The following is a 13,721-nucleotide window of genomic DNA, read 5'->3' as shown; positions in this document are numbered from 1 at the left end:
AATAAGTTTATAGACCTACAGCACTAAAATCTATGGTGGACATTGGTTCCTTACATTAGTATTATTCGAGAAATTACAAAAGGAAAATATTTAATTAAATTTAATATTCATGTAACCACAACTCAGAAATTGGTGTGCATTTAAGCCTACTGTTAGAATAGGACCTTTCTTTCAGTTAAAAAACAGAGTTTCAACCATGGAATGTTATGTCCTTTGTATAAAGTTTACATAGGATATATTACTAGCTGTTTTTAATAGACTCCAGGAACACTCCTTTTTAAAATTGGCTTGTTCTACAAGTGTTTGCAGACTTGATTTGGAAGTCTGTGACCATTGGGCATGTACTTATACATGTAGTTGCTACAGCAGTAAGTGAGATAACTTTATGCATCAATTAAAGTTAGCCATTTGGAAGGGAAGACCTGCTTGTCAGGTATGCTTCTTCTCTTTTGAGACTTTGAAGAACAAGAGCTATAAATATGTTTCTTTAAGTAATAACATATATAAATTCCTAATATGCTGAGTGTAAAACAGTTTAAGCTTTTAATTATTATTATTAAATAAGTTTTATACTTTTTGTCAGAAGCTTGTGTAACCCTCTTCATGATTTGCCTGAGATAACTTGGATGCCCTCCGGATTTCAAACTATTTCTTATATTTTTAATTATCTGCCCAAATTTCTTTGTGTTATCATGTATTATAGATGGCACTGGGAATACAGTTTGTGCTGATCTATCGAATTTATTCTGAATTATGTTTGATCAATACTGGAGAGAAGCATTCCTGTTGTTTACTGTAGTCTTATTGGAAAAATGTATATATCACGTATAAATCTAGATAGGTAACATTTATCCATTGAGTATATTTTGTGCAGAAATATAACAGATGATAAAAGCAATTTTGTTTTATTAATCTATAAGCACAGACTATCAAACACAGAAAAAAAAATTCTGATATATTTTGGAACTCATCTCCAAAAGAAAACTTTACAGAGTAGGGAATGATTTAATCATTTTTTAAATAAAATGAAATATATTCAATTACAGATATGTGGTTCTTTTTTTTTGTATATTTTTAAATTATCTTCCTCCTTTTATATTTCTTTTTGCATACATTAATTTGAACTTTTTTCTTTGTAGTTGCTATTGCTAGAAGACTGCAAGATCCACTGCTTGAGTATGTGAAGGTTGAACCAAAGCATCTTGGGATTGGCCAATATCAGGTTTTTTTTTAGTGTTAGCCATCTTGTGATTGGCCAGTATCATGTTTGTCAGTGTTAGAACTGTTTTGCAATTGGCCAGTATCAGGTTTGTTAGTTTTAGGTATCTTGGGATTGGCCAGTATAATATTAATGCCACCCTTAAAGTTCACAGTAAATTAAACCTCCCTCTATAGAAGTACCTGCTTCTCGTGTACATGTTTACTTCTAGTGATAGCATCATATAGCTACCAAAACATGTAGACTTTTAATGTTTACCATCTGTCAAAGAAGTTATAGTTTTAATCTTTTTGCACAGCTTAGTTTGATTAAATATGTTAAGATTTCTTAATTTTGGAATAACCCATGAGTTATGCCTATTTATTGAACTAGACTAGAATTTATAATCCTATTAGTTAATTTTTAATTATGATGTGTATAATAAATTTTATTGTTGGTGTTAAATGTGAAATAGAATTACCAGAATGTACTTTGAAAAAAACCTCTTCTTGTTTTTGAAATGCATTTAGCCAAAACATCATTTATCATAGTGCATTTCCCTTATTTTAAAATATTTATTGGATCAGCATCCTTCCCTCCTCTTCCTATGTTCCTTAAAATTACGTATAAATAAGCAAAAACACAAAAAATAACTACATTTTTACGAGAAGTTTTTACATCTCTGACACAGTATAAATAACACAGTAGATGCACATGGGTGTCTCCTTGAAGTATCAGTCACTTAATGTTATATAAAAAAGTACATACATTCATTATTTAGAATTGTAAAAAGATGTGTAGTAATTATTAAAAAATGCATCTTGAAAGTAAAGTAAAACAATATATATTGGATACTGTATAGTTCACCCAGAAATATTTTTTACATTTATAAAAAAAAAAAAATTTTCTCAAAACGTGAGGCCCGGCATGGCCAGGTGGTTAAGGCGCCCGACTCGTAATCTGAGTGGCCCAGGTTCAAATCCTCATCACAATTAACATGATCACCCTTTCAGCCATGGTGCTCAATCCCACTCTTCATTGATAAAAGAGTAGCCCAAGAGTTGGCAGTAAGTTATGATGATTAGCTGTCTTACACTGCTAAATTAAGGACGGCTAATGCAGATAGCCCTCAAGTAGCTTTGCACGAAATTCAAAACAAAAACCCAAAAAGTGATTAATGTATGAATCATGTACATTTTGCTCTTTGGACCTGAAGATGAAAGTTTAAAGGTTTACTCCAAGAGGATGCTTTGTTTACCCTGTTTTCTTATACGCTCCTGTTTCATCCACAGCACGACATTACGGAGGCCTTGCTTAAGTCGGCACTGGACGAAGTTGTAGTAGAATGCGTCAGCTTTGTGGGAGTTGATATAAATACCTGCAGTGAAATAGTGTTGAGGTAGGAGTTGTTTAGAAGTTAATTTGTAATACTTTTAACTGCAATCAATCTAACAAATCTGAAGAGAAATGGTGAAGCGTGTATCAATTCTTGACTTATTTAACACTTTATGATAATAATATCATACTGTGTACAAGTTGATCAGTTGGATATATGTACTCAACATACCAGTTCTTAATAAAGTAATATTAAAATATTACAAAGAAATAAAGAATCTTTCTTCTTTTGTCTTAGAAAAGTTTCAGGCTTATCAACATCCAAAGCTCGTAACATTATAGAATGGCGGGAAAAAAATGGCCCTTTCCAGAACCGGCAGCAGTTAACACTGGTGAAAGGTTTTGGTCCCAAATCATTTGAACAGTGTGCAGGTTTTGTTAAGATCATGCCTCAGACATCAATAGATTCCTGTTTGAAAGAAGAACCTGAGTAAGTTACAAATATGGTACTTTTCAAAGAAATTTGGGTTATTCTAAATAACTAAAAGTTAAGAGTGAGTTATGGTGAATTTGAAATAGATGAAAACAGTGTTATTCTATAATTCAAAGTATTCGTTTTTCAGTTAGTTATTTAAAAAAAGAATTAAAATTATGCTCACAGCTTGCAAACTTCACTAAAATTTCAGTTTTAAAACTTGTATATTTCAGAGCTGTAGGCACCTCAAAGAAAAGAAAACTCGCAGGTGGCACAAAGAAATGTAACAAGAAATCTAAGGTAGATGTTATGTGTGAACCAAACCCACTGGATTCAACTGTAATCCATCCAGAATCATATGCTGAAACTGAGAGGTAAAATGTACTACATTTGACCTTTATAAAAGGTTACTGTAAAAAAATAATTGTTTTTACTACAGATATTTGGGTAACAAATTAAAAACATCTGTAGGTTTTATGTAGTTTTGTAGCCAACTCTAGCCATTGTACCTTTTACAAGCTTTCCCTTATCAGATCCCCTCTTGGGCATAGTGCCAACCCAATTTGGTGCCTGCTTAGGGTTTTTTGTGAGGGAATCCCATTCTACCCCACAAACACATCAAATCAAATTCAAGCACTAGATTATTGATCACAACCTCTGATTAGTTGGACATTGTTGTATTTTGCATACAACGTTTTCTTTACTAACTATATGTATCAAGTACATCCCCCAAATCTGTTGTTTTCACTAACTATATGTATTAAGGATATCCCCACAACTGTTTCTTTCACTAACTATATAGATCAAGGGCATCTTCCATATCTGTTGTTTTCACTAACTATATAAATCAAAGATATCCCCACAACTGTTTCTTTCACTAACTATATATATATCAAGGATATCTCTCATATCTGTTTTTATTATTTTTCAGCTAATCATGTTTGTTAACTTTTTTCTGTTTATTGCTTCATAAGAAGTTTGGTTGTTTTCTTATTTGCTTTTTCGACAGTTGTGTTAATATAATTCTAAAATCCAGTTTTTACTAAAAGTTATGAATGTAAATGAAAATGTTGTATGTCGAGCAGTAGATCTTTCAAAAACAGTTGATTTGTTGAGTCTAGTTACATTTAATAGTGATACCATATGTAAAACTGTGATTTTTCTTTGAAGGTTTTTAGTATCAATTTCTGCAACAAAAGATGAAATTGGACAAAATAATTTAGTTACCAAAGTGGAGCAGTCTCTTAAAAATAAAGGTAAAAAAAATTAAACTATTGACTGTAGCTGGTGTAGAGTTAATGAAGAATTAATTATATTTGTTTTATAACATATGAATGTGTTTATCTCACATTTTACAGGACCTGTTTAGAACAAAATAATACTTTGTGTATATTAATAAAAAACACTTTATTTACTCCTATACTTTGTGTATGTTATTAGAAAACACTTTATTCACTCTCATTCTTTGCTTGTAACAATTATGATATCATCAACTTGGAGTTTACCAAATAATTTAATGTTAAAAAGGCTTAGAGACTTTAATCTGATTCTGATATTATTTTTTTTCAATCTAGGGATTAACTGCTTAGCTGAAGAAATTGGAGTTCCTGTTCCAACAATGCAGTTAATAACTGAAGCTTTAAAACAACCTCCTGAGTATGATATAAGATCAGGTAAGTTGTGAAAATAAGATTAACTTTTACAATCAGTTATAGATGTCATTAGACAATATTATTAGCGTTTTATATATTAAAACACTACATTATTTAATCGGTTCTTTATAATTCTCTGAAAAGAAGGCCATACAGTGGTATTTCAACTACACTGTATCTATCGTGTCCATTACTTTGGTTGAGATATCCTAGCCAGCCTCATAAACCAAGGTGTATTAGTACTATCATCAATGGATATGATAGACGTAGTGTGGTTGGGTTTTTGTTTTACTGTAATTTTCTTAAAAACTGTAAAGGACTGAATAAAAAAAAATTTGTTTTGTGGAATTTTATGGAAAGCTGCTTGATTGTTATTTGTGATAGCTGTCTTTATTATGAAGTGATAAGACTAGAGATGGTTATTTGTGATAGCTGTCTTTATTATGAAGTGATAAGACTAGAGATGGTTATTTGTGATAGCTGTCTTTATTATGAAGTGATAAGACTAGAGATGGTTATTTGTAATAGCTGTCTTTATTATGAAGTGATAAGACTAGAGATGGTTATTTGTGATAGCTGTCTTTATTATGAAGTGATAAGACTAGAAGGAAGCTGGCTAGACAACAACATCCACTACTGTACCAATGGATTGTGACACTGACCATGACATGCTAATGTTTCATGGCTGAAAGTATGTTCATGTTTGATGATTGGATTCGAACCTACAATGTATGAATTACAAGTCAAGTAACATTACCACCAGACCATTTCAAAAAATGTAATATTTAAATATACCATATTTAAGACTACTTACTGTCTCATGACAAACACACCTGATTATAAGTTGTACTTCACCAGCAAAAATTATTAATTTGTGATTTTAATTCTGTTTTTGGAAAATGACAAAAACACAGTTGTTAAATTAAAAGTAATGTCAACAACACCCAGAGAAAAATAGTTACCAGTTACATAAATAACAAGTTACATGTATGTCATGCACAGAAAAAACTACAATCTATTATTCGAAATGATTTAAATACCATCTACATTCCTTTACTATTAAATACATTTTCAACCATAATCTAATACATTGTATGATAAAATTATATGGAGTAGTAATCTTTGATATTAAATAAAATAAAAACAGTTAAGATTTAAACGAAAATGTTTACAATTTTCCCTCTGGTGGTTCAGTGGTAAGACTAAAGGCTTATAACACTAAACATTTGGCTTCAATAAGTGTATCGAGTAGAAGGTAGATAGCTTGTTGGGTAGTTTTTTTTATTATTATTATTATTAAAGACATTGAAATTTTTCAGTTAATATGGTTTTCCAAAACAGTTAAAAGTGTTTACAGTGTTCACATTTGTAACACTGTCGTTATAGGATTTTTCATTTCTGTTTACTGACTAGAAAACTGCACTTACAAATATGCTTTTCTTTTTCAGAATTTGAAAAGCCGGTGTTCAGAAGAGGTGTCATGTCCTTGGATCAACTTCAGACTGGTCAGGTACTGACTGGTCGTGTTAAGAGTGTCACTCACTTTGGAGCCTTTGTAGATTTGGGTGTGGGGAAAGATGGTATGATTCATGTCAGTAACCTACGTAATAAAAATGTTGCTCTAGGAGATCGGGTGACTGTTAAGGTTGTGAATCTTGACATTAAGAAAGGAAGGATAGGTTTAGTGCTCACTCAACCATGTTGATCCTGTTTTTTGACCAACTTAGTGAATATTTTCAGTTTTAATTTTGTGACACATGCCTTATTGTACAATAGTTATTCTGTTGAGTTTGTTGTAAGATATTGTTTTTATAAAATTATATTATCCACATTTATTGTGATGCTCATTTTATTCTGATTTTGTCTTTATTAAAGTAGATTTATTTTTATTCTTTATGTTAAAAGTTGGCTTATCCCAGTGGGTAGTGTTACGGGCTATTGTGATGGCATTCTGAAAGTGGTAGTCAATTCTGCTGTTAAGGGTAATAATATGAGCAGTGGGTAATTGTAACTGATTTGTGATGACCAGAAATCCACTTGAAGTAAAAATGTATCTCTAAGCGACATTAAAATAAAGTAGAGAACAAAGTTTCAACCTTCTTTGATCATCTTCAGGTTAACAGATTAACTTAAGAATATTGAAATGTTGTTCTGTACTTTATTTTAATAAAAGTTCTAAAACCCATAACAGCCATTTTGAGATGCAGTGGTAACTGACTGACTTCCCTCTGGTCAACAGTTAGGAATTTGAGATGGTCCATGCAGGTAGTGGGTGGTGGTGATAAATGTTCGACTTTTCTCCAGTCAGCAGTTGTAAATGATGGATGCTTATGCCTAAATCTTAAGGGTCTGGTTATCCAGTGTATTACATAATCAACTCTTCAGGCTGACAGTATCTTCAGTTTAGTGTGGTATTTGCAAAATAGAGATTTTTTCATTTACAGTATGGACTTCATAAATCTCATTCAAAATTTTAAAATAATGACTTGCAATTTCAAATTTAACAGCACAACACCCTGGTTTATATTAAGACTTGATTGACAGTTTACTGTATAATGACTCCTTTATTCTAAATTTTTCCTCATTTCTATTACATTCCATTATTTTGAAGTGTTGGTTGACCACTAAAATTACATAAACCTTAGAATTTAGATGGACAAAACAGTTTACCATTATCTATCCAGTAGTTTTATGTTTCAAAGGTTCAAGCAGTTGTACCTACATTCCATACATTAAGAACAGTAATACACATAGGAAACGTGTTTTTCAAGAGAAGGAATTCTATCCTGTATTCTTAGTTGTGGGTTTAAAATAATTCTTATATCCACTTGTGGATGACATTTTTATACACTTTTCTTTAAGTTACTGGTATTTCTTTCTAGGTACAGTAGAACAAAGGAAGGTAAACACTGTTATAAAGTACAACATTGGTACTTTATTTCCTTATTACACTATTTATGGAAAGCCATTTTTCAGCAATACCACTTTGGTTTTCATGAATTCATTTTGATAGCACACAACATTACTGTACACCTAAAAAACCCTGTGGAAATTAGAATGAAGCCTAAGATATTTTTAAACATAATTAGAACAAACACTTCAGAATTAAAATATAAACTGTTTAAGATATTTTTGTGATAAAAGTCAACTTCAAACATTTACCATTCCTGATTTTAGTGTCTGAAAATGGGAGATCTGAATTCACTTGCTTTTCTAATGTGAATTCATTATATCCACGTTGTTGGTTGAGGTATACCACAAATGACACAAGGCTGTGTGTAAAGATGCTGTATCAAAGCTACCCCCCCAAAAAAATGATCCCTAACTATATACCACTGTTTGACTTGTGAAATGTAACTATAATAACTATGTGGACCTCTGTTAGTGTAAACTACTCAGATTCTTTATAATAATGAAGACCTTTCTAACATAATTACATATATTTACTATGAAAACATAGTTACCTCTATCAGGTTTATTTAGTGCAGGTTTGGTAATACTTCTTTTACACACTTAGAAATATGATCTTAAAAGGCATTTGTGGTGCATGGCAGGATAAATGATTGTTCCAGACATACAAAATCGGCATCTCACCAACAAAAGGCTGAAGCAAAGACAAAAACGATGTAGATAACGACATTTATGAGTAAGAATTCAGAATATGAAACCATAAATGCAGAAGTGATGTTCATGCAATTCATCATTGCTCATAATTTATCCCTAGCTGTAGCCAATCATGCAGGACATCTATTCAGAAAAATGTTCCCAGACTCTGATATAGCGAAAAAATATGGCTGTGCTAGAACCAAAACTACAGCCATTGTACAAATGTTGGGTTGTGAAGATGACAAAATGATTTCAAGCATACTTATTAACAGTGTTTACAGTTTAGCCACAGATGGATCCACAGACATGAATGACTCAGAACTGTATTCAGTGGTTGTACGATATCTTGACCCTTTGCTTGGAAAAATTGTTTTCTTTTAACAATGGTGGAATGGAAAGAAGCTTCAATGGGAGAGAATATTTTCAAGCTTTTGGACCACAAACTGACAAAGAGGAAAATTCCATGGGAAAACTGTCTTAGTTTTTCTTCAGACAATGCCTCAGTTATGTACGGTATAGGTAAAGGTGTGACGGGACACATCTCAAGACGACAACCTAGCATTTACTTCATGGGCTGTGTTTGTCACCTCATGAATATTGCTGCCCAGAAAACTTCCAGAGAACTGCCCTGCTCAGTTTCTGATATATTGATAGATATCTACTATTTTCTGGACAAAAGTGCTGGCAGAAAACATTTCAAAGAGTTTCAAGGATTGTATGACAAAGAAACAAGAAAAATTCTACAAGTTGTTAACACAAGATGACTATCACTTGGGGTGTGCCTCAACAGAATATTGGACATGTGGAAGCCATTGAAGGAGTATTTTCACTGTGAAAAGGAAAAAGTAGATTCAAAAGGATCTAAATGTGCAGCTCAGTCAGGCAGCAAGACTTTAACAGTAAGGATATTCTCTCAGCCACAAAGGGACACAAGACAACAGTCTCCGAAAGCAGAAAAAGAAACATTTAATATAACTGAATATATGTTTAGGCAGTCTGAACCTTAAACTAAAGAAGAGACAATCAATGAAAAAAGAGAAGAAAACAAAAGCTAGCAAGGAAGTAACCAAGAAACGTTATGAGCAGAGCAAGTTAGATAAGTTAACAGTTTTCTTGGACAACAAAATGAACTTGTTATTTTGTCTTTTTCTTCAGTCTGCAATACCTCTATTTGAGCAAGCCAACTTGATATTGCAAAGAGAAGAACCTTGCATACACATTATGCATAGAACTCTGGTTACACAAGTTAAAAATATACTTGTCAGACACAAAAAGCTAGAATATCTTGAAGGCAATATTACTGAACTTGACTACAACAATGAATCCTTACACAAATCTGATGAGGCAGTTTCTACTGGAAATGCTGCCAAAGAATACATTGTTAAATATATAAAGGACCTGGACCTGATCAGCTTCTACACCAGTGTCAAGAAACACTTTATTGCAGCTACAAATTACATGATGAAACATTTCCCTCTAAATGATGAACTTCTGATTCACACAGAGGTTGCTGATCCAAAACTGAAAGTCAGCAAAGATTTCTCTTCTCTACACTTTTTCACAGGCAGGTATCCTGTCCTTGTCAATACACATGAACACAACACTATTGACAAGTTGGAAGGGCAATATTTGAACTGTTAAGTTGATACTTTCTCAGAAACTGTCCTTCAGTTGAATGTTGACAAGTTTTGGGTTCAGCTGTCTACAGTTAAGGATGGAAATGGCAACCAGAAGTATGACATTCTGTGTAGGGTTATGCTTGGAATTCTTATAATCTTCCATTCTAATGCTGATACTGAAAAGATATTTAGTTTAGTGACTAAAAAAAAAAGCAAGTTCAGACCTAACTTGAGCATCTCAGTTTTGAGCAGTATTATGATGCACAAGATGTGTATGCAGTCAAATGGACAATGTTGTTATAACTCCCAACCATCCAGAAACATTCTCATGAAAGCAAAGGCTGCAAAACTATTACAATAAGTGTCGTAAACATGATATAAACTAGTCCTTACACAAAAGCTTTTTCTGCTTACTGTTTATGCATGTTCAATGTTGTTTTACCAGTATGTTTGTTACTCTGAACTAAATAAAAGACATAATTTAAAAATATTTTTTTTTAAATTTATTTATTAAATACACAAAACACAGTCATAAATGAGCAATCTATAGCAGTAATAAATAATAACAGTCATAATAATAATAATATAATTATAAACAGCTTAGAGACATTGGTCAGGCCTAGTAGCCACAAAGGGCTCTGTCTACAATCATTATACTCAGTCATTTTAAATAGTTGGCATCTCTGATACAGTAATCCAAACATTCAGCAGACAGTGGTGGTCATGCTAATTTTATTCTATGGTCATGTCCAGAGGTTAGCTAATTTAATGACTGATTCAGTGTGTTACTAATGAAAATAGTGTTAACTTGTGCTTATTTCTGTTTTATTGGCTGGCACACAAGATGACAAAGGTTATTAATTTTATTACCAATAGATACTAGCAACTTTTCTTATTTCTTAAAAATTAGTTTACTGACCATTTGAGAAACAAAGTGCATTTAACATTTATTTTGTGGTACTTTTGTTTCATTATCCACAATCTCTTAATTTATCCAAACACTCTACCAACTGGGATTAAAGTTTAACCCATAAATCAAGAATTCTTTGTTCTTTGTAAACCAGTGTATTTGTCTTTCTTGTATTGCAAGGTTTGAACCATTTACAAATTCACTGACTTGTTAGCTCTGGAAATTATACTTAATGCAATTTTGTTTTGAAAACTTTTGGTCAATATTAATATTACTTGAAGTAATATAGTTAAGGGTTAGATTATGTATTTTTTTATGCAACAACACAGATATTTGCTTCAAGACTGCATTCAAAGAAGAAAACTTGTACACCTTTGAAAGGGAAAAAACAAAGACATCAATAACTGTTTACTAGTTCAAAAAGTGAACGTTTTTGTTTGTTTTACAATGTAGTTTACTAAAATAACAGATGATAAACTGATTTTTGAACAGTTTCTACTGTATCAAAAGGATATTATCATTTTGTTGTAATTAAATTCTTAAGGATAGTAAACCTCTGATCTGTCAACTGTGCAAGGCTTAGGGTTAGTGTCCCTCATTGGGACAGCTGTAAGTCTATGGATTTACAATGCTAAAATCAAGGGTTCGAAAACCCTCAGTGGACACAGCAGATAGCTGGATGTGGCTTTGAAATAAGAAAACCAAACACATTGAAGGGTTAGTGTGCTTGCTTTTAAGCTGGAAGAGTGTTAGAACAAATTGTTCAATCACATTATTTGTTAGTAAGAAGTAGTGCAGGAGCTGCCTGATGAAGTTGACTTAACTGCCTTTCATCTAGTTCATCAGCTCAAAATGGGGGATGGCTATAGCATAGATATGATACTCAATTTGTTATGTGCATATATTGAACAAAATCAAATGTGTGGAAATGTATTATTTGACTACTGAACAATAAGTAAAACCAACTTATTTGGTAAACTTCATACATAAGTTTATAATATTAGACAAAAGTAGGTTTGTCACAATTATTATTTTCATACAGTTATAACTGTGGTAGTCTCAAATTCAATCGAATGACGCTCCAGGTTCTCAGGTTGACACATGACTAGAACTACTACTTTGTTTTACAAATATGAAATTGTTGTAAAGAAACTGCACAAGTAAAGCTTGACAAGTAAAGCTAAATAAACATCTAAAGGTAGAAAAGCACAATTTTATGCAATATTCTTCACAGTACTATTGTCATAAGATGGTTATATTGAAACTTTTACCAAGAAATAAGTCCAGTGTGGAAGCAATAATTTTACAGACTTACAGTGCTAAAAAACAGGATTTCATTTCAATGCTAGACTGCACTACAACTAAAGTCCTGCATGATTTTTCTAGTTCATTTTGTTATTTACTTCAATGTCACATAGGAATCCAAAAATTGATATATCCCATAATAACTCAAATTTCTCTCTCAACTTTCATTAAAATACAATACACTGTAACATGAGAAAACAGTCTTTGAACTGTTACTTTCCAGCAATGATTGGTTCTTCAGACGTAATGATAATTCTGGAACACCTGTTAATTCTTGCACTGGATATTCAGAACTTGTCATTGTACATCCAGAAACCATTTCTGTATACCAGGAAAGGGTTTGCCCTACACCATTTAATATTGTCAGAGCTTGTCCTTGTACCTTCTAAATCATTTCTCTATACCAGAAAAGGTTTTGGACTACACCATTTAATATAGTCAGAGCTTGTCCTTGTACCTTCTAAACCATTCCTCTATACCAAAGAAGGATTTGTACTACATTATTTAATATATTAAGAGCTTGTCCTTGTACCTTCTAAACCAGGCCCGGCATGACCAAGCATGTTAAGGTATGCGACTGGTACTCTCAGGGCTGAGGGTTTGCATCCTCGTCGCGCCAAACATGCTCGCCCTTTCAGCCGTGGGGGGCGTTATAACTTGAAGGTCAATCCCACTTTACGTTGGTAAAAGAGTAGCCCAAGAGTTGGCAGTGGGTGGTGATGACTAGCTGCCCTCTAGTCTTACACTACAAACAAACCTTCTAAACCATTTCTCTATACCAAAGAAGGGTTTGTACTACATCATTTAATGTATTTAGAGCTTGTCCTTGTACCTTCTAAACCATTTTTCTATACCAGAGAAGGGTTTGTACTACATCATTTAATATATTCAGAGCTTGTCCTTGTACCTTTTAAACCATTTCTCTATACCAAAGAAGGGTTTGTACTACATCATTTAATATATTCAGAGCTTGTCCTTGTACCTTCTAAACCATTTCTCTATACAAAAGAAGGGTTTGTACTACATTGTTTAATATGTTCAGAGCTTGTCCTTGTACTTTCTAAACCATTTCTCTATACCAAAGAAGGGTTTGTACTACATCATTTAATATATTCAGAGCTTGTCCTTGTACCTTCTAAACCATTTTTCTATACCAAAGAAGGGTTTGTACTGCATCATTTGATAAATATTTTGTAATATCAAAGTCCTTAGAGGTTAGCTCTACATTTTCATGATGCCAAACTGCAAAAAAAATACATTCATATGATTTCTATGATAGATTTTATGGGCAGACTATTCGTGGAATGGGTGGTGATTGCTAGAAACAATACAAGTGTAAAGACAATGTTTCAAAACTCTTCCTTCTTCAGGGGACGTGAAGACTTTCAAACATCATCCTCTACACCAAGCTGCCATCCATTTCAGTGTTCTTATCTATCTGTATGATGTTGGCTCATCTCCTGAAGATTCAACTCGAGGCTTAACTATCCATTGTAGTTTCTTTCAGTTTCATTAATCTGCTACTATACCTTTGGGCCCAGCAAGGCCAGGTGGTTTGAGGAGTTCGACTCGTGATCTGAGGGTCGCGGGTTCGAATCCCCGTTGCACCAAACATACTCGC

General features: G+C 32.8%; 1 protein-coding gene across 1 annotated transcript in view; it reads left to right on the top strand.

Annotated features, from left to right (window-relative positions):
- Positions 1 to 6,491, top strand: part of LOC143247234 (S1 RNA-binding domain-containing protein 1-like) — a 49,573-nt gene extending 43,082 nt beyond the window's left edge. Inside the window, exons 13-19 of the mRNA XM_076494946.1 lie at positions 1,140 to 1,222; positions 2,491 to 2,597; positions 2,832 to 3,023; positions 3,242 to 3,382; positions 4,179 to 4,264; positions 4,583 to 4,681; positions 6,109 to 6,491. Of these exons, the coding sequence (XP_076351061.1) occupies positions 1,140 to 1,222; positions 2,491 to 2,597; positions 2,832 to 3,023; positions 3,242 to 3,382; positions 4,179 to 4,264; positions 4,583 to 4,681; positions 6,109 to 6,365 (965 nt within the window). The 3' untranslated portion in view covers positions 6,366 to 6,491. The remainder of the gene's footprint in view (positions 1 to 1,139; positions 1,223 to 2,490; positions 2,598 to 2,831; positions 3,024 to 3,241; positions 3,383 to 4,178; positions 4,265 to 4,582; positions 4,682 to 6,108) is intronic.
- The last annotated feature ends 7,230 nt before the right edge of the window (positions 6,492 to 13,721 follow it).

The sequence above is a fragment of the Tachypleus tridentatus genome, chromosome 3 (assembly GCF_004210375.1).
Source record: "Tachypleus tridentatus isolate NWPU-2018 chromosome 3, ASM421037v1, whole genome shotgun sequence".
In the NCBI taxonomy this organism is placed as follows: domain Eukaryota; kingdom Metazoa; phylum Arthropoda; class Merostomata; order Xiphosura; family Limulidae; genus Tachypleus; species Tachypleus tridentatus.
This window is presented reverse-complemented; position numbering and strand designations above follow the sequence as displayed.